Source organism: Lampris incognitus, chromosome 8 (assembly GCF_029633865.1).
Source record: "Lampris incognitus isolate fLamInc1 chromosome 8, fLamInc1.hap2, whole genome shotgun sequence".
Classification (NCBI taxonomy): domain Eukaryota; kingdom Metazoa; phylum Chordata; class Actinopteri; order Lampriformes; family Lampridae; genus Lampris; species Lampris incognitus.
The window spans coordinates 20,981,118-21,002,040 of NC_079218.1; the positions used below are offsets into that span (position 1 = coordinate 20,981,118).

Sequence of the window (20,923 nt, forward strand, 5' to 3'; positions counted from 1 at the left end):
TCTCTAAAGGGGACTGGTACTCAAATTTTGTACCACCTCATTATGTGCAGCCAAATATAAATTCCTGGAATCAGTAGGTGGAGCTAGCAGTGGCGAACATCTCAGATTAACTTGAAGACGTTACTCACAAGAAGTAGGGACGTATCACCTTCCATCTTTAAATAATTTGTGGATTTTGTAGAATTGGACGACAAGCTTTTGAGTTGGCTTCTGGACATGTAATAGGAGCAGCAACCATATCGTGGGTGACTGAAGAGATCCAGGTACTCAAGTGTTTGGCTGCAGCAGGAAACTCGGCAGGGGCAACACTTGGCAGTTTGCAATGCGAAGGTGTATACAATTTGTTTGGGGTTTTTTTTTGCTGAGTCAGTGTTTGAGGGAGCAGGGTGCACAGCAAACAAAGTTCCCAAAAATAGAAAGAAAATGAAGCAGAGCAACGAGAACTTTCAAGACCACAATAATCTTATATACAAACAGTGAAACAGGCAGGTGGTACAATGCGCTGGAAACTAGCAAACTGCAGCAGAGCCCAGTGCCAAACTCAGTGGCAGGGCCTGGTTTCTGCCATGCAGTTACGTACTTAGTTATTGATATGATGAATTGTTTTGGCTCATATATGCTCATAAACTTGCATATTTCCTTATTCGATAATTCACCTTATGGTATTAATCTGCAGCACTGCATCGTTAATTCAAATTGCATTCAGTCTTTTGTCTCATCATTATTAAGTGTCAATGAATAACCATGTGGATGCTTTATCTCAGTGAGTCTTCAATCTAGTTTCAGCTTGATTTTCCAAGCAGAATCATAAATCAAAAAGTAATAGATTTTATTTTTTTTAAATGTTATCAGGAGGTTTGTTTTAGCCACTTGACAGAGAAGTTGAGAGATGTACGCATGTGTCACTCACGGTGTGCTTTAAGGAATTAGATAAATTACAAGCAATGGGTTTAAATTTGACCCCAAAAACTAATTAGACATGTCTTTCCTTCTCTGAGTCCCCTGTATTGATAGGCGTCCTCACAGTAGCTAGCCCCTCTGCACTACCGAAGACCGACAACATTCTATATAAATTGATATATTGTCATGGAAACGTTCAAGAGATGACTTTCCATTCTCCATGATAATAAAAGCACATTAAAACATGTTCATTCAGTGTCAGGTCTTTTTCTTTTTCTTTTCTTTTTTTTTTTGACCCAAGCAATTAACTGGACCACGATTTTTGTGAATTCATTGCACCTGTACTTTTAAGTGAAAGACCGCATCATTTTGTTCACCAGGACCCCACATAATGGGCTTAACTAATGGGTTTTGTGTAGGCTATCACTCATACGCAATACAATCTGGTTTAGAAATAACAGCAGATATCGATGTAAAATGTATGAAGGTGTATTGCGTTTGCCCGTAGAACTCGCAGACCAAGATGAGCACAAGCGCACACTGAATTCACAATAAAAGTCAACCACTTAGAAAAGTCAGTTCTTTATTGATGTAGCCATTAAATCAGACCAATGGCTTCATTTGACAAAAATAAAATTCGAGACTAAATATAAATGTAGGCTATTATTCTAGACCGTCCGTTTTCGCTTAATGTATCTAGCCTACCTATATATTCTTCTCTATGAGTGGAAATTAGTCTGCGATTGTATCTCACTCATTACTAATAGGTATTCATGTGGGATGGATGAAACAATTTTACTTCCAAGCATTTTGAAATAAATCTCTGTCTCAGCCAGTTAAGCGTTTGTTTCGAGAAAAAGACAAAGCTAAAATTTATCTTGTTCTCGAAACGTTTTCCAACTTCCGGGCTGCAGCGAACGCAACGGGACCTCAGCAACACGGGACGGGTTTGTCAACCATAACAAGGGTATTGGTGTCTGTAGTTAGCCTTGGATGTCCTAGATGTCAGTCTGTAATCGTCCTCAACGAATTCTCCATTAGAGGTCGGGATTTTCATATAACTTAATAGAATCGATGTTCATGTAGTTCTGAATGTGTGCTAACTTCGTTTTTATTCAGTTAGTGAATGTTAGTATTTTAACGCTGTGTAGCTAGCAAGCTAGTTTAGCATAGCGTTAACGTAGCATTTATAACGTATATCATTCGTAACGTTAACGTAGCGTTAACGTAGCATTTATGACTTTGTTTATCCTAGCTTAACTGGGATATCTTGTCATTTCAGAAAGGTTGGTTGGTGCTTTATATGTAACGCCTAAAAGAATAGTTTCTCGATTAAGTTACGTTGAGTGTGAATTTTAAAAAAAACAAAAAAAACAAAACACTCGGTTAAGATAAAACTGGTATCGTTAGCTAACCTTTATTAACTGTTCATTTGGCTTGACCCCAGAACCAGAGGATTTTTTTTTTTTGCCAGGGAATCCGTATAACGCCCTTTGGCGTCATTGTCATTAACTGTTGATAAGCACCTGGACGCTGTCAGTCTCATCCACCTCCTTTTACGTCATGTTGATAGGATGCAGTTATGCAATCTTAAACAAGTCCTTTTCAAATGACCTAGGGCTTGACTTTGAGAAATGTATGCGGTCAGTATTTTTTCGACATAGAAACATAGTTCTCGCATCCATCTCGAGCCAAATGTCAGCGATGTGTTCATGTGACAAGAAGTTTACTTGTCACACAGTGGTTTAATGCTGCTTCTAAGATAGATAACAATGTCTGCCATATAGATTGGCTAACAAATTGGAGATCGTTTTTATTTCCTGCCAGACAGGCTGGCCATCACCATGAGTCAGCGGACAGAGCGGCGCGGAATCCATGTGGACCAGTCAGAGCTGTTGTGCAAAAAGGGATGCGGTTACTATGGCAACGCTGCATGGCAGGGCCTGTGCTCCAAGTGCTGGAGGGAAGAGTACCAGAGAGCCCGTCAGAAACAGATCCAAGAGGACTGGGCCTTGGCTGAGAAGTAAGGCATTATTAGTTGCGCATGCTGAGTAGGAGGTGCTCGTAGTATCAGCACCAACCTCGGTTCTCAGTGTTACTTTAGGCTAAAACAGAGCTCTGAAGCGTACCTTATTGTATTTTCAAATTGGTTTGCTACATTGCAGAAAGTATGAAAATGTTTATAGAACTCAGGCCTGATGCAAATCTTATTTTGCCTTGAATCATTTTCAGTTATTGAAACGGTCATGTATGTTTTTCTGGGCCTTTGATTAAATTGATCCTACTTAAAGTTTATATTATTTGGACAGGGTGTACGAGGTATGCAACTAACCATAACTATGAAAGTATGTGCTACAGTGCCCTCAGAAGGTATTCAATCCCCTTGAACTCAATATTTTGTTTCTGTTATGCCTCCAAATTTCAGTGCAAGTATTTTCCCCTTCACTAACACAATAAATGTATCACATATATGAAGCAAATTCTTTTTTGTTCAACACTTTTTTTTCTAAAATGATACATTTCTCGTGCACAAAAGTTTTTACCCCTCCTCCCCGAGTCCCTACTTTGTAGATAGGCATCAGGCAGTAATGATAGCCGCAGCCATGAGTTTTCTCAAGTGTCTCTATGAGCTCTACACGGTTGGGCCATTTCAGAGTGGCTAGAAGGAAGACACATCTACGAAAGGCCAACATTAAAGCTGCATTAAGTGATGTTTTTTTCAGTATTATTTTTTAGGGAGTTATTCCTTATCCAATGCGAAGGTCTAAGGACAGGATGTTTTGTTGCTCTAAAGCCCCTTGAGGCAAATTTGTAATTTGTGATATTGGGCTATACAAATAAAATTGACGACTATTAACAGTGAATCAACCGACTTCCAATTATGTAACAGGATCACTTGTACTGCTGATCATACTGAGAAACAACACTGCACAGTCAACAGTTTTCAATAATCATAGGCTTTGCTTTCACTTTCAGCCCATTGTTTAAATTGTTTGGTCCACCTCTTCTGCCATAAAACTCAATAACCCGCTTGTGCAACTCACAAGTTTAGAGCGCTTTCTGTTCTCTCTGCGAGTTTCACTTTAGACCACCTTCTCAATTTGTGAATTGTGCCAGGTAGACACTGATGGAGATTTAACATATTGAGTGTGCCGTCTCAAGGATAATGAATACACCTGACAATTTAGGTTGATACAAAAATATGTATCAATTAAGTAATTTTCAGGTTTTTATTTTCAATAATCTAAAATATCAAAGAAGGTTGAATCAGTTCATCTGGATTCAACCTTCTTTGATTTTCTTACCTGGATTACTGAGCATGCATAAAGACAATATTCTGAAATACTTAATTCTATTTTGACATTGTAAGGAAATACTTCCTTTGGAGTGAAAAATAGCCTATTTAAATAGGTTTTATTTTCACTTTGCAAGACAGCAAAAAAGTAATAATCAATGCGGAGTGAATACTTTCTGTAGCCACTTTTTATTTTTGAACCACTGTCAGGAATATTCATTATTTTATTTTTCATTTGAAAACATCCAGATACATAATGTATTTATCTACTAAGAAATATTTCCATGGCTACTTTGCAGGTTGCAGCGTGAGGAGGAGGCTGCTTATGCCAGTAGCCAGGGAACCCAGTCCCAAACCACACCGTCCCAAGCCCAACCAAACCCAGCCTCTCTAGGTCCCTTTTCCAAATTTGAGGAGAAGAAGACCAATGAGAAGACACGCAAGGTGACCACTGTTAAAAAGTTCTTCAGCCCCTCGTCACGTACGGCCCCCAAGAAAGGTAGAAGCTTTAGCACACACGTCAAGCATTTAACTTTCATACAGCCTGCTATCAGTCCAACTTGTCACCTAGTTTCAAGTTCTATGCCTTGTGTGACTGTGCTCTCTGGAAAGGTGACTTAAAGTTTAAGCTTTTGTCTAACCCCCTAGCTCCTTACAGTTATGATTGTCTAAGGCCCTTTTATGGGCTTTCTGTGAAAGGCATTGCTACCGGGCGATTGTGTCAATCCAAGCTGAAAGGTACCTAATAAGTGTAGATGAAAAATGTCGTGACTTCTCTGGGGCAAGAATGAGAAATGTTAATTATGGTAAGTATTTTTTCTTTGGTACTTTTGTCATACCATTATGTTTTACATATCATTTTAGCTTCACATGTGGTGTTTCATTGTTTTTGTTTTTGTTTTGTTTTTTTAATGCCCATGCATATAGTCTTTCTTTTTAACCATTCCCCATTTTTATTACATCACTGCTGCCCCTACCTCTGCTAGTGGCCTCTGTCATGCTCCAGTCCACTTTTTTTTATTCAATCCAATCTGTTCCTCTAATTAGATTAACATTGCATTATTCTTTACTTTTATGATTTCATATTTTCTCCCCTTTTTCCAAATTGGGCTGTTCAATCCCCTGTTCCTCTAAGTTCCCGCCATTGCACATTGGTTGGGGAGGGTGAAGGTTATCACATGTATCTGCCAATAAACATGGAATCACCAACTGCTGCTTTTCACCTTTCAGCTGCAGGTTCCTCTGGGGCAATGTAATGCATGCCAGGATTCATTTTATTCTCCCCAGATTCATCTGCAGCTATACAAGCGCCCCATTTTCTGTAGGAGTCACTGATTACAATAATGAGACACATTACCCCTACCGGTTACCCACCCAAGGTTGTGTTTCTTAAGGCACCTGGCCAAGCCAGGGCAACACAGGGGTTCTGATTGTGAGCCTCAGCTTTGGGGCACTAGGAAATTAGTGTGCTGCACTACCCAAGTGGTTCCGCATTGGCATTGTTACCATTGCACATTAACTTTTCTACATTTTCCCTCTTTTGGTTGGACTTAAGTTATTTTTGTTCATTACATTGTCTCCTCTTCACCCCATTGCCTTTCCTTCTTGCACCCTCTCATTACAATAAATGGCCTCCTCCCATCTTGCTGTCAGCCCCTCCTGAGAAAGAGGAGAGGAGCCTTAGAGACTGGAGAGGGATCTTTATTCCCTCATGGGAAATAGGCTCTTCTACTGAAGGTAAAATGTTCTCCCCACCCTGAGGGAGAGTGTGTGATAAGCTACCAGCTTACCTTATTTCCTCTAGTTTCTCCAATACCCCTTTCACATATATGACCTGGGTATACAATAATGATAAATGTCCATCCCAAGTAGGAGGCAATTCACATGAGAGTATATAAAATTGTTTAATGTCCCTGCCATTCGGTTTCAGGGTATATTACCATGTTTACATACATGCTTACCCCTTTTAACTGCACCGAGTTCTCATTTGTCTGTTATTATGTGCCAAAAAAAAATCACAAAAAGCATTGCCCTGACTATTTGGGTTTAAAGAATCCTTTGTTTTCTCTTTCTGGAAAAGACATCAGATTCATAGTTACATCTCTTTGCAGGTGTGGGTGGGCATCAAGAAAATTGTCCAGTAGTAATTTGATTTGAATTTCCCCACCTTATGAAAATTTAAATGTGCTTCTCTGCACTCTGCAATACCATGGGATGTAGTTGCATCTTTGCCTGTTTGCATCCAAAAACACTCTTTAACCCCAAAACTCTGTGGCTACGAAAGAATGGTCGGAGTTCATTCACGTTAGAACATCAATCAAATCAACCACCCGCCCCTTTTTAATTCCCACCCTACCAGTCTGTTTCTTTCAGAAAAGCGTCACATCGCAGAAGCTTGTGATACCCTTATGCCGTTTCATGCAGTCTTTAACTATTTTTCTTAACCAGCGTTTTCACAAGTGTATTCAAAATCCTAAAGGTTAAGATAGTTTAGAATTGTTTTAACTTAATACGCATATCCATCTTTTTCTATGGTGGAAGAAGATGCATATTGGCGGCACGGTGGCCCAGTGGTTGGCGCTGTCGCCTCACAGCAAGAAGGTCCTGGGTTCAAACCTTGGGGGTCATCCCAGGTCGTCCTCTGTGTGGTGTTTGCATGTTCTCCCCGTGTCTGTGGGGGGGGGTTTCACCGGGTGCTCCGGTTTCCCCCCACCATCAAAAAAAAACATGCATGTTACGGTTTATACTCCTGTCTGTGCCCCTGACCATGGCAATGGGTAAAGAACTGGAGTTGGTCCCTGGGCGCAGCATGAGGGTGGCAGCCCATTGCTCCTAGCGACACAGATCCCAGCTAGAATGGGTTAATTTGCAGTAACTGAATTTCCCCAAGGGGACTAATAAAGGAAACTTAATTAAAACTTAATTAATTAATATCGCTCATCTTCTACAGCGGAAAAAGATGGATATCACAGAAAAAGATACTTATTATGAAAAAATAATTCAAAACTATGATTTCATTTTTAGTATTTTGTGTGTGCTTGTGAAGGTGTTTCTTAAGAAAATTTGTTAACGCCAGCCTAACAAATAAAAATTATTGATCATTGGCTTCAGAGAAGCCTTACTTTGAGAGGAACCGCTAATGATCTCGGTAGACATCCAGCAGTTGAGCTAAACTAGGGTAAGTGCACTTTTCAGTGTACCTTCAACCTGCACGGACACGTTCAAAAATGGTATCCCCAAACTTGTCTAACTCTGTGTAATTTGGACACATAGTAAAAAAAACGACGAACTGAGCCATCCTTTTAGAAATAGACCTGTAGTAGACCTTTGCATGTAAGCGGGCTTTGAAATTGTAAATTGGATTTATTGCCATATTTTATCCCTTATCCTTCACTGTAGCTGTACTTTCTCTACTAAATTTGTGTCCAAGGCAGAGAAGCCAAAAACAAGCCTTGGAGGTGGGGTACTATGATATGGAGTATATGTTGAACTTTCACACCAAGCTGTATGTGTTTCTCATGTTGCATGGGGGGGGGGGGTTGTTGGGTCAGCCCCTGAATTTCTTGGGTCATTACCTTAATGTGAAAGGGGTAGGATTTAAGAAAGCCTCAGAGGCTTATTAAACCTATGTTGATTTTAGAGTAAAATCAACATGGGTTGATTTTAGATTAATTTTTAATTAGTTAGTTATGTTGCTTAGAATTAGTCTGATTGACTTAGCTAGCTGTCCATCAGACTTGTGGCCTGCCTATTTGGTTGTGAGATTTTTGTGTGACCAAAGCTTGTTTGCTTCATATGATTGATTGCTTTATTTTGATTGTCTAATATTTTACTTGTCTGAGTTGGCTTACCCTTTCTATTCATTGTTCTGTGATATCCCCATCATTGTCGCTATACTGGCAGCACTGGTGACTAGGCTAAGAGGTGGGTGTCTGTCAAATGGTCTGACTCACTCTCTGTAATGCACCTGGAACACACATAAGCACCATGTCACAGGAGAAATGGATTCCTGTATTTAGAAGCAATATTTACAAGGTGCTAGCTGTCAAAGTAGCCTCATGTATTGGTCTTGACCAAAAGATCAGTTTTATTGACATGTCTCTGATTACATTATTAGTCTGCTGCAGGCCTGGTACAATGGCTAATCTCTGGCAAATAGAAACACATAAATTGAAATCCACACAGGGTTTTACCTGGCTGACAAGTCAATAGTGTGTTTAAGGAACAATTTTAACCGTAACTGATAATGTATCTGTTGACTCTTTGAAGGAGGATTTATGATTGATATTATATTTATTATTTTCCAAACGTGTTATCAGTGTGTTTTAGGATTATTCATGTAGGGTTTCCATAGATTTGCTTTGAATTCATTGAAGGTTTTGCTTATTGTTTTATTCTGCTAACCTCAGGAGGTATGCAGTTAGTAAGACGAAGACAGCTAAAATTACATTTCTTGCCAAATGTCTTCTGTCATCTCTAGAAACCCAAGAGGGCAAGACACCTAGTCCATCCATTAGTCGCCAGTCGAGCATGGAGACAGATCGTGTCTCCAAGGACTTTGTTGACTTCTTGAAAAACTTACAGAAGCCCGGCCGGGAGATCCATAAGCAGTGCCGGGCGTTCATTGAGAGCATATCCAATAAGAAGGTTTGCATTCCCTTATTATTTTTTTCTAATCAAATATCAAATGCTCCTTGTCATGTGATCTTGAAAAAGTAGTCTGTAATCATTTTTTACTTTTCACAAGTAAAGAGTTGCTTTCGATAAGTACCCACTGGGGCTTAAGACCAGGTTTTAGTAAGACCAAGAAGTTATTCAGACTGCCATGTATAATATAGTAATGCCTATGTGTAGTGCTGGATGACCCTGGATTTAAAAATAAACAGACCTCGATAAGTTTTGATAACTGCTCTTGGGAAGTTCCTCTCATGTTTAACAGAAGATAAATGAATGACAATGGGAAAGCCAATCATGTCGCTCTGGCACTACTCTACCTAATCTAAGCTACCTAGTACCTACGGTACAGTACAGCGTTTGATTGCCCCACATGAAACTTTCTCAGAGTAAGCCTACTGGCAAAACACTACTTGGGTATCTTCAACACCAGTTCACCCTTTGGGAGGGTTTTCCGCACAGGTTGAAAGATTAGCAATGTCAGTCCAAATGATGAAGTAACTTTTAGCAAACTTATCATTTTTTTATTGTCAAAGAAGGTTGAATCAGTTCATCTGGATACGTTTATTGACAGATGTTTCATCACTCATCTAAGTGACATCTTCAGTCTAAACTGACTGCAGGTATCCCCACCCTTGTAAACAGTACAGTTGCATAACAACCAAACCCAAGACTAGCTTCGTATGCAAATATGGGCGTGACCATTAACTACAGTTTCAATGGCCATGTGTACTATTCACAGAGGATTTGGGAATGTTTGCAGTCACCGTTTTTTATTGTGTTCTAAGCAATTAAACAATCCTCCTGTGTGCAGAACCAACTAATGCTGAATTTCAAGAGAAAAACTTTGAGAGTTCTCTTTACAAAAATAGTAATTTTACATATAACATGCACAAAGTTATCAACTAATATGAACATTTTAGGCTTAATAATATTTTCAGGTACATCCCCCAGCAATAGCCATCTGACTTTCTGTTTTATCAGGACTTGAGTGCTGAAGAGCTGTCAGAGTGTGTTCAAGATTTCTACCAGAACATGTCTGAACGTCTAATGAGCCACTTTAAAGGTTAGATCATGAAAAGTTGTAATCTGTAGCCAGCAACTTCAAATAACAAGTACCAACTGAGGCAGGAATATGAGCATTATACGGGTAGCTCCCATGTGAAGAGTGTGAAATTGTTGTTGTGGCTAGCAAGCAGATATGGTAGTACAGACTCGGAAGTCCTTTTGCCACTAGGTATCGCAACATCAATAGCTAAAACTGTAGTGTAGCCATGTGTGTTTGAAGGTGGGAAAGGTACAGGCATAATGGTACTCATTTCTCTGTTTTGTTTCAAATGGCTCTGATATTTAGATTGATCAAGCACCACTGCAGTTATCAAGCATCACCACTGTTACCAGTAGGTTAAACTACACAAAATAGGAGGATCTTAATGATTTTACATCATTACCAAGGAACTTCCAACAAATGTGCAAAATAAAGCCAAGAAACTTTAGTAAGCCCAATGTTGAGTTTTGTGTTTGATGAAAGTTTAACAAATACTTATTTTTGCCTTTAGCGTATTTAGCGTGTCGCACGGTTGAAGAGTTATCACCTGTGAATAGTAATGTTTGTTTAGACTGTGTGAGAGAATTACCCTTTTTTAATTTAACTCACTTTTAAATCATGACTTGCAGGGCTAAGGCGACCTTTATTTTCTTGAATTTCAAGGGAATGTAAAATTAGCTGCATAATATATTTCTTAACTTATTGAAGCAAGCTCTTTTCTACATTGGTTATCATCCAAGAACACTAAGTCTCATTTAGAATAATTGGTGATATTGAATTGCTGTGTATGACATCTGTCAAATGAATTAATCTTGAATTTCCTTTTGAAGGCTCCTCAGAGAGTGTGGAACGAGTGATGGACCAGGTGGAGAAATACATCATGACTCGTCTTTATAAGAGTGTGTTTTGCCCAGAGACCACTGATGATGAGAATAAAGACCTTGCCACACAGAACAGGATAAGGTGGTGGTGAATGTTAAAATTTCAGAAATCAGCCAATGCCCATTACTAACTTGATCCAATGTTTTCCCTGAACAGTATTGGCTATGACTATTAATTTTAATCATCCCAGTATAGCACACTTTAAAGGGACACATGATAGTTATGTGTCAAATAGTCAATCAAATCCCTTTTTTCTGACACATTGTATGTGCCTCTTAGTATCAAGAGTTTTATACTGGAGAAATTCTTCCTGTTTTACACCGGTACTTGCCTTCTATCTAAAACTATATAGTTACATCCCTATAAACAGCACCCGTTTCCACTAATGTTGGTAATGATCAGTCTAATCTTTCGTCTTAACCCTTGCAGTTGATTATTATTTGTCAGTGCAATTGATTCTGTTTCTGCATGGCATTATGTACACTAACACAACATTGAAAGCCCATAGACATATATATTGTCTCTGTGTGTGCCAGGGCCTTACATTGGGTGACAATCCAGATGTTGTGTGTGTCAATGGATGAGGAGATTCCTGAAGTCTCCGACAACGTAGTCAAAGCAATAACAGGTCAGGCCATATGCTGTAACGTTCAATCTTACTGTGTATACTAAAGATTTTCGAAATCAGACACTAGACTGAAACTGAAAGCTCATTGACCTAAATTAAGATGAGCCAGATGAGCTGGCTCCTCACAAGGGACATCTGTGACACTGGGACCTAGCAAACTATTGATAGGACAAAACTGCTTTCGCACCTGGACATCCAGGTGTATATGTAATATGCTCAAGGCTCAGTGTTTTCGGTTTTTAGTTTTCAAAGCCATCCAGCATGCCGAATTTCGCCACAACAGGACTCTGTTACACAACCTCATACGAACAGGAACAATTTTTGGATCCGTGGAAACATAAAATCCGGGTGAAAATCAGTTTAAACTGATTGCTCCTTTTAAAAAATCTAGGTATTTTTCGGTGAAAATCGGTAAAAAACGAAAACGCTGAGCTTTGAATATGCTGTATATTTAGTTTAGTTTAAACTTTTATTTGGGAAGGGACAATGTACATTAATCTACATTTGAAGCAAATGTAAATGTACCTGAGTTAGCTAATAGGCTAGTTTCCTTCAGCACAGTCCCTTTGCCTGATGTTGTTAGGCATCCTAAGATAATAAAATAGTACAAAAAAAACATACAACATAGTTAATATACAAGAACAACAAGAGCACGTAAATAAGAAAATATATACAGAATATACAAATAATGTAGAAAAAGATAATATAGAAAATAATATATATAAAAAGGCAGACATACAACATGTTAAAGGTGTGTGTGAATAGTATCATTGTTTACATTGTTGGGTCTTCATAAGCCATTTCTTGATATTACACTTAAATTAATAATAGGATGGGGTCTCTAATTGATTGTGGTACTGAGTTTCATTGGTGTGATACTCTAAAGGAGAAGGCGACCTGACTAAATGCAGTGGGATTGTGCAGTCCCCTCTAGCTGCACCTCTAGTAGTTCTGTTTGTGGTAAGCAAGCAAGCAAGTTTATTTATATGATGACACATTTCATAAACAAGGCAATTCAGTGTGCTTTGCATAGATAAAAACAGAAAAGGAACAGCCATATAAAATATAATTAAGATAAAAAGCAAATGGGAACAATCGTATATGAAATATAATTAAAAGAGTACAAACTACATAAAATGTACTTTGAAATAGTAATTAAAAAGTAATATAATTAAAGACAGGCACTGTAAAAAGAAAATACAAAGTACAAAAAAAAATAGAATAAAAACATAGTTACTACTTCCAGAATTAAAGTGCAGTAGGAATAAGGTGCAAGTTTTAATGCTCAATCATAGGCACAAGAAAAAAGAAATGTGTTTAACCTAGATTTAGAAATTGCTATATTTGGGGCACATTTAAGATTTTCTGGTAGTTTGTTCCAGTTGCATGCAGCATAACAGTTAAATGCTGCTTCACCATGTTTGATTTAGACTTTGGGCTGAACTAACCGACCTGAGTCCATGGATCTTAGAGCCCTACCCGGTTTATTCTCTTCAAGCATGTCAGTGATGTATTCTGGAACTACACCATTCAGTGATTTGTAGACAAGTAGCAGCACTTCTAGATTTGAAATTGATGAAGCTGGACAGAGGAGGAGGCGCTAAACCATGCATGATCTTATAAATTAGGAAGACATTTTTGTATTTGATGAGTTTTTCCCAACTAAGTAGATTATACTTTTTTTAAATATGGCAATGATAAAAAGTGAATGGCGTCTTGTCTAAGGTTTTGAGTGCTTGTTTGTATAATGACTGCAGGGGTTTTAATGTTGTAGAGTGTGTGTTAGACTAGCTTATCAGACAGTAGGTGATGTAGGAAACAACCGTTGAGTGGTTGTAATGTGTAATATTTAATAATGGTTATACTGAGCTGTGTCTGTGTAAATGGGAAAATTAAACTTTTTAATTTTCTGTGAAGCTGTTTCAGAAATGTCCTGTACAGTATCTGACTTGTGTTTATCACTTGACCACACCCCACAGATGTTATTGAGATGGACTCCAAGAGGGTGCCGCGAGACAAGCTGGCATGCATCACACGTTGCAGCAAACACATTTTCAGTGCAATTAAGATAACAAAGAATGAGCCGGCCTCAGCTGATGACTTCCTCCCTGCACTCATATATATTGTGCTGAAGGCCAATCCACCACGTTTGCAGTCCAACATCCAATATATTACCCGCTTCTGTAACCCCAGCAGACTGATGACTGGAGAGGATGGGTACTATTTTACCAACCTGGTAAGTGTTTATTTGGGTCTGTGGAAATTGATTGTAAATTAAACAGACAGTTTATGTAGGTCAAACGTGTGTGTGTGTGTGTGTGTGTGTGTGAGAAGTGATTAACAGTGCATGAGCCTTGCTCTGTAGATTTCAAGTCAAGTCAAGTTTGGGACATACAAGGAGTTTGACTTAGCTGATGTAAACAAGACAAAATGAAACATTCTAAAAGTAGACTAAAGCCCTCTCTGATATGCAAATGCATTGCCAGGGGAGGTTAGGGAATAGGTAAAGCTTACCCCAGGACCATAAGAAGATAAGTAAGCTGAAGTCAGTAACAAGTACCAGGTGTTGGAGAATGCTGAAATGGGCTTTTCCTTTGGTTACGTCAGTGACGTTGGATAACGTTGACACGGTTTCTACCCAGTATATTGTTCTGTCCCCAGTATATTATTTTGCTGTTCGTAACGCTGCCTGAAGTGACCAGTGTCAATAGGCAGGTAAAGTAAAATTTGTTGACCTCTGCTGCAAATACATTTTCTTTCCAGAGAGGATTTTAGATTATCTAAGAATATCTGAAAAAAAAGTCTTCGAATCTAACAGTATCCATGTATCAGGTAGGCAAGGACATCATGAGATTTATGAAGCAATAAGTATCACCTTTACAGAATGCAAAAAAGGGAAACTAACAATAGAAAGTCTGCAACCTGTGGGTTTTACTATTCATGTATTCACGTGTTGAGTATTTCACAGTTTGAGAACATTTATGCATAAATACACCGATATATACTTACAGATGTATCTGCTACTACTACCACTTTTGGCTGCTCCCGTTAGGGGTCACCACAGCGGATCATCCATTTCCATCTCTTCCTGTTCTCTGTATCTTCCTCTGTCACACCAACCACCTGCGTGTCCTCTCTCACCACATCCATGAACCTCCTCTTTGGCCTTTTCCTCTTCCCTGGCAGCTCCATATTCAGCATCCTTCTCCCAATATAGCCAGCATCTCTCCTCCACTCATGTCCAAACCATCTCAATCTTGCCTCTCTTGCTTTGTCTCCAAACCATCCAACCTGAGCTGTCCCTCTAATATACTCGTTCTTAATCCTGTCCTTCTTCGTCACTCCCAGTGAAAATCTTAGCATCTTCAACTCTGCCACCTCCGGCTCCGCCCCCTGTCTTTTTGTCAGTGCCACTGTCTCCAGACCATATAATATAGCTGGTCTCAACCATTTTGTAAACCTTCCCTTTAAATCTTGCTGGTACCCTTCTGTCGCAAATCACTCCTGATACTCTTCTCCACCCAATCCACCCTGCCTACACTCTCGTCTTAATTTCTCTCCTGCACTCCCCGATACTTAGTACAGCTGACCCCAAGTATTTAAACTCATACGCCTTCGTCACCTCTACTCCTTGCATCCTCACCATTCCACTGTCCTCCCTCTCATTCATGCATATGTATACCGTCTGGCTCCTACTGACTTTCATTCCTCTTCTCTCCTATGCATACCTCCACCTCTCCAGGCTCTCCCCCACCTGCAACCTACTCTCACTACAGATCACAATGTCATCCGCAAATATCATAGTCCACGGAGACTCCTGCCTGATCTCATCCATCAACCTGTCCATCACCATTGCAAACAAGAAAGGGCTCAGAGCCGATCCTTAATGTAATCCCATCTCCACCTTGAACCCATCTGTCTTTCCAACCGCACACCTCACCACTGTCACACTTCCCTCATACATATCCTGCACCACTCCTACATACTTTTCCACAACTCCTGACTTCCTCATACAATACTACACCTCTTTTGGCACCCTGTCGTATGCTTTGTCTAAATCCACGAAGACACAATGTAACTCCTTCTGAACTTCTCTATACTTCTCAGTCAACATTCTCAAAGCAAACGTCACATCTGTAGTGCTCTTTTGTGGCATGAAACCACACTGCTGCTCGCTAATCTTCACCTGTCTTCTTAACCTAGCATCGATTACTCTTTCCCATATCGCCATGCTGTGGCTGATCAACTTTATACCTCTGTAGTTGTTACGGTTCTGCACATCGCCTTTATTCTTGAAAATCGGTACCAGTATACTTCTTCTCCACCCCTCAGGCTTCCTCTCACTTTCTAAGATTGTGTTAAACAATCTAGTTAAAAAAAACACTGCCATCTCTCCTAAACATCTCCATGCCTCCACAGGTATGTCATCTGGACCAACTGCCTTTCCACTCTTCATCCTCTTCATAGCTGCCCTCACTTCCTCCTTGCTAATCCGCTGAACTTCCTGATTCACTATCCCTACATCATCCAACCTTTTCTCTCTCTCATTTTCTTCATTCATCAGCCCCTCAAAGTACTCCTTCCACCTTCTCAGCACTATCTCCTCACTTGTCAGCACATTTCCATCTCTATCCTTGATCACCCTAACCTGCTGCACATCCTTTCCAGCTCAGTCCCTCTGTCTAGCCAATCAGTACAAGTCCTTTTCTCCTTCCTTAGTGTCTAACTTCTCATACAACTCACCATACGCCTTTTCCTTTGCCTTTGCCACCTCTCTCTTCGCTTTACACTGCATCTCCTTGTACTCCTGTCTACTTTCTTCATCTCTCTCCCTATTCCACCTCTTCTTTGCCAACCTCTTCCTCTGTATGCTTTCCACCACCAAGTCTCCTTGTTTTCCTTCCTCTGTCCTGATGACACACCAAGTACCTTCCTAGCTGTCTCTCTCACTATTTCTGCAGCGCTTGCCCAGCCATCTGGTAAATCTTCACTACCCCCAAATGCTTGTTTTAACTCCTCCCTGAACCCCACACAACAGTCTTCCTTCTTCAACTTCCACCACTTCATCCTTGGCTCTGCCTTCACTCTCTTCCTCTTCTTGGTCTCCAAAGTCATCCTACATACCACCATCCAATGCTGCCTAGCTACATTCTCCCCTGTCACCACCTGTCAGTTTCCAATCCCTTTCAGAGCGCGCCTTCTACATAAGGTAGTCCACCTGTGTGCACTTTCCTCCACTCTTGTATGTCACCCTGTGTTCCTCCCTCTTCTTGAAATATGTATTCACCACAGCCATTTCCATCCTTTTCACAAAATCCACCACCATCTGTCCTTCCACCTTTCTCTCCTTGACACCATACCTGTCCATCACCTCCTCATCACTACTGTTTCCTTCACCAACATGCCCACTGAAGTCTGCTCCAATCACCACTCTCTCCCCCTTGGTTACACTTTCCACCCCTTCATCCAACCCACTCCAGAATTCTTCTGTCTCCTCCATCTCACACCCAACTTGTGGGGCATATGCGCTGATAACATTCATCAATACACCTTCAATTTCCAGCTTCATACTCATCACTCTGTCTGACACTCTCTTCACCTCCAGCACACTCTTGACATACTCTTCCTTCAGAATTACCCCTACCCCATTTCTCCTTCCATTCTCACCATGGTAGAAGAGCTTGAACCCACCTCCAATGCTCCTGGCCTTACTCCCCTACCACCTGGTCTCTTGCACACACAGTATACCTACCTTTCTTCTTTCTCTCCCTTTACCAGTCATAGTGCCAACATTCAAGGTTCCGACTCTCACTTCCACACTCCTACCCCTCCTCTTCTCCCGCTGCCTCTGGACATGCCTTCCCCCTCTCCTTCTCCTTCGCCCAACAGTAGCATAGTTTCCACCGGTACTCTGCTGGCCAACAGTACCGGTGGCGGTCGTTGGTAACCCGGGCCTCGACCGATCCGGTATGGAAATCTAACTTATGATCCGCATATTTGATTTGGCAAAGATTTTACGCCACATGCCCTTCCTGACACAACCCTTACAGATGTTATGTAAGATACATACTTACAGACGTATAATATGCTCATTTCATCCCTAGGTCTTGAATTTTAATTTTGTATCTCTAATGTGGAATATTACAGTGCTGCGCTGTGGCCTTCATTGAGAAGCTAGATGCCCAGTCTCTCAACCTGTCCCCAGAGGAATTTGAGCGCTACATGTCGGGTCAGGCCTCCCCCCGACATCCCAGTTGTGATGGTAGCTGGCCCAAGACCAGTCCAGAACATGGCTCCACCACTACCAATCCTGTTTTGGCCCAGCTCCATCAGAACCTGGAGCTGCTGTCGAGCCTGAGCAGCCGGCAGGAGAAACTGATGGAATGTGCTCAGAGCCTTCAGAGTGACCTTCTCTCCTGGCAGGACAGCGTGCAGCAGGAGGTGCAGGACATCCTGGAGAAGTATCCCCTGGAGATCCGACCCCCTATAGCCTCTGCTATTGATGCTGATAATGTGGAGAATAATCGACTGCCACCGCCCCTCACACCCCAAGTGTTTTCTGGGTAGCATAGTCCCAAAAGGGAAGTGGGTGAACATCCGTCTAAAGACTTGTATGCTTTTAAATAGGGAAACTATTGGGTCTGTTTTGATCATGTGAGCATCTATGGATTTCTAAATCTTCGCCCTCCATGTTAAACACAGTTAATGAGGTCAGTTTCCATTTCTAATCATTGTCACATTTTATATTTTGTCATGAGATCCTCATCTTCGTTTCGGTGGTTATCTGTTAAAGCTAATATCAGGCCAGAGTGGCTAACTTTAGCAACCTTAGGTATTTGCTTTCTTTTAGCCAGTTTCTCAGATTTAGACCTAAAATGCTTTCCAACTGTCCAATTGGTAGCTAAAAGAGATGCCAAGTATCCCTAAAAATTAATATCAAAAAGGTAGTTACAGGTCAGAGTATGTCTTAGTTGGTCAGTACAAGGCTGTATCAATGCACCTGAATGACCTATGAGATTATATCAACCAAGCGAGGGATGTTTGCTCATGGAGGGGTTTCCAGATGCTGTGCAGTTCTGTGTTGGCGCTCCACAACAAATACTAAATATTCAGAAGTTTGAAAATAGAGACTTCCTCCAATTCAGTAAGAAAGCCTAAGTGGACATGGGATTTTTTTTGTCTTGTTTTAGAGATATCTATTTAAAAGATTTTTCTTGATTGACATTAAGAAATAGATAATCGGGACTTTTGGGGACTAGCTAGCCAGATAAGCTCAAAGTCCCACAAACTTACGACAAGTCACCTGGCTTAGGAGACTAGCTCTCAACGGCTCTATCATATCACACATTATACACTCCATTGCAATTGCAAATGTGTGCAAAAAGAACAGATTTTCAGTCTAGATTATTTTAGAAATATCAGCATGTCTACATTTTCAGGAGTATGTCAAGAATTTTAAGTTTTTTGCAGTTAATCCTTCAGCTAAGAAGATGAATTTAATAACAAAAGTGGTATTATTCATTTGATTAATTAGATTGAAGCTGCTACAAGGAGTTTTTCCACTGATTATCATTGTTAATTTAAATTTGATGCCTCTATATGACAGACAAAACATAAAACCATCTGTAAGAGATCTAAGATTTTGCTACATAATGATTTTACATGCTCTTCTCTGGGACTGATGCCCCACAAAATCTGATTTACAGTACACAGATGGGATACATAGCCACAGTTACATTACCTCATCTCTATATATCTTGCAAACACCTCTTTTTCCGAAAACACCACAACATCTCTCACTCTGCTGCGTCAGAAGGCAATGCTCATGAAGCACTAATCACTTTTGTCCACTGGGGTGTGCAAACTCAACAGAAATCCCAAACTCCTCTCAACAGCTTGGCTGTTACAAACTGATGAATATATACATTGGTTGATTATTTGTGGACATCCCTAATTTGTTTGATTGACTGAGTGTTCAGCAGACAACTAGCTAATACAGATTTTGGCAAATCTCCATTTGTAAATTAAGTACCAGCCTGCTTGTTAGACAGGTATGAAGGCAACTGTGGCACAGCAATATAGGAGAATTTTGAAAGAAAAAATTCAGAAAAGCACTGTTCGTGGATGACTAGCCTGCCTTTCCCTGTAGACAAAAACTCTTAAGGATTTGTCTAAGCTTGTCTGCATTTGGTTCAAGCGGTACACTCGTAACAGTTTTATGTTGCAGTGTTTTATGCGTGGTACTTAGTTAGCTGCTGTACAAAGTATTTTTCTATTTTGAACTTTACCATATTTTATTGTTTAACAGCCCTGGATCACAGTGAACTCAAGTTTTGGTTGTTTTTTTGCCGTTGATCATCTCTCTCTCTCTCTCTCTCTCTCTCTCTCTCTCTCTCTCTCTCTCTCTCTCTCTCTCTCTCTCTCTCTCTCTCTCTCTCTCTCTCTCTCTCTCTCTCTCTCTCTCTCTCTCTCTCTCCCTCTCTCCCTCTCTCTCCCCCCCTCCAAAAAAAATACTGTATGTATATTTATTTATTATCATTTATCAAGATTATTTGCATATTAAAACAGAAAATACCTAATTCCCAAAATGATTTGCCCCAAGTTAGCTGTGGCGCAACTAATTGTTTTTAGAAGTAATAAATTTAGTCAAATAGACATGTCATGTGTGCATCTTAGGCATTTTACGTGGATTTTAGTTGAACTACACCTATGTCTGGGAGCTCCCACGATTGGTTAGGAGATTCCCTAACACAAACTCCATCTTGGAAAAAAAAAACCTAAGCAAATCAGAGTAGGTTCTTGAAATGCACTAATCAGAGGGAGGACATTTAAAAAGCACTGAATGTTCCTTGGCACATTAAACTTCATGGTAAGGAAAATGAAATAGTATGGCAAAATTGTCAATCTGCCAAGAATAGGTCATCCTCTGATATTGAGTAACTTGATGAGAAAGTCACTCATCGAAGAGGCCATGAAGAGGCCTTCTGCGACTCTGATGGAGTTTGCAGTCTTCCATAGCTGAGATGGGATAAAGTGTGCAAACTGCAACAGTAGCCCACCGCCTCACTAGTCTCAGCAGTGTGGGAGAGTGGACAAAAGAAAGCTGATGTTGAAAAACCCAATTTAGCTCTCGGCTAGTGTTTGCTAGAAAGCATTTGACAGACTAAGACAAAGTAAAAGATGATTCCATTGTCTGATGAGACAAAAAAATTCTTTTTGGCCTTTTGCACTAAGCACTATGTAAGGTGAAAAACCTAACACTGAAGTCTACCCTTGCTCTGAAGCACAGAAGTGGCAGCTTCATGCCGGGTAGATGTATATTTACCTGCAGCAGGGCCTATAGAAGGCTTGTGAAGATGGAAAGAAGAATGTATGCTGTAAAGTATAGGGATGTTCTGTAGGAACACCTGCTGCAGTCTCCAACAACACTGTGAATTAGGAGACGATTCAACTTCCTGCAGGGATGACTCCAAACACAACATGTCTGTGAATGTTC

At 40.3% G+C, this 20,923-nt stretch overlaps 1 protein-coding gene across 3 annotated transcripts; it reads left to right on the plus strand.

The window, feature by feature from the left end:
* The first annotated feature begins 1,875 nt into the window (after nucleotides 1-1,875).
* Nucleotides 1,876-19,832, plus strand: rabgef1 (RAB guanine nucleotide exchange factor (GEF) 1). 3 transcript variants are annotated; one of them, XM_056284907.1, is made up of 9 exons: nucleotides 1,876-1,943; nucleotides 2,732-2,923; nucleotides 4,495-4,694; nucleotides 8,676-8,842; nucleotides 9,854-9,935; nucleotides 10,748-10,880; nucleotides 11,336-11,427; nucleotides 13,407-13,663; nucleotides 17,575-19,832. In XM_056284907.1, exons 2-9 carry the CDS (start codon nucleotides 2,745-2,747, stop codon nucleotides 17,992-17,994), a joined length of 1,530 nt encoding a protein of 509 aa, XP_056140882.1. In that variant the 5' UTR covers nucleotides 1,876-1,943; nucleotides 2,732-2,744; the 3' UTR covers nucleotides 17,995-19,832. The 3 variants fall into 3 exon arrangements, with proteins under 3 accessions (XP_056140882.1, XP_056140881.1, XP_056140883.1); XM_056284906.1 differs by having other exon boundaries at nucleotides 1,879-1,943; nucleotides 2,728-2,923; XM_056284908.1 differs by lacking the exons at nucleotides 1,876-1,943; nucleotides 2,732-2,923; nucleotides 4,495-4,694; nucleotides 8,676-8,842; nucleotides 9,854-9,935 and adding an exon at nucleotides 10,242-10,365.
* The last annotated feature ends 1,091 nt before the right edge of the window (nucleotides 19,833-20,923 follow it).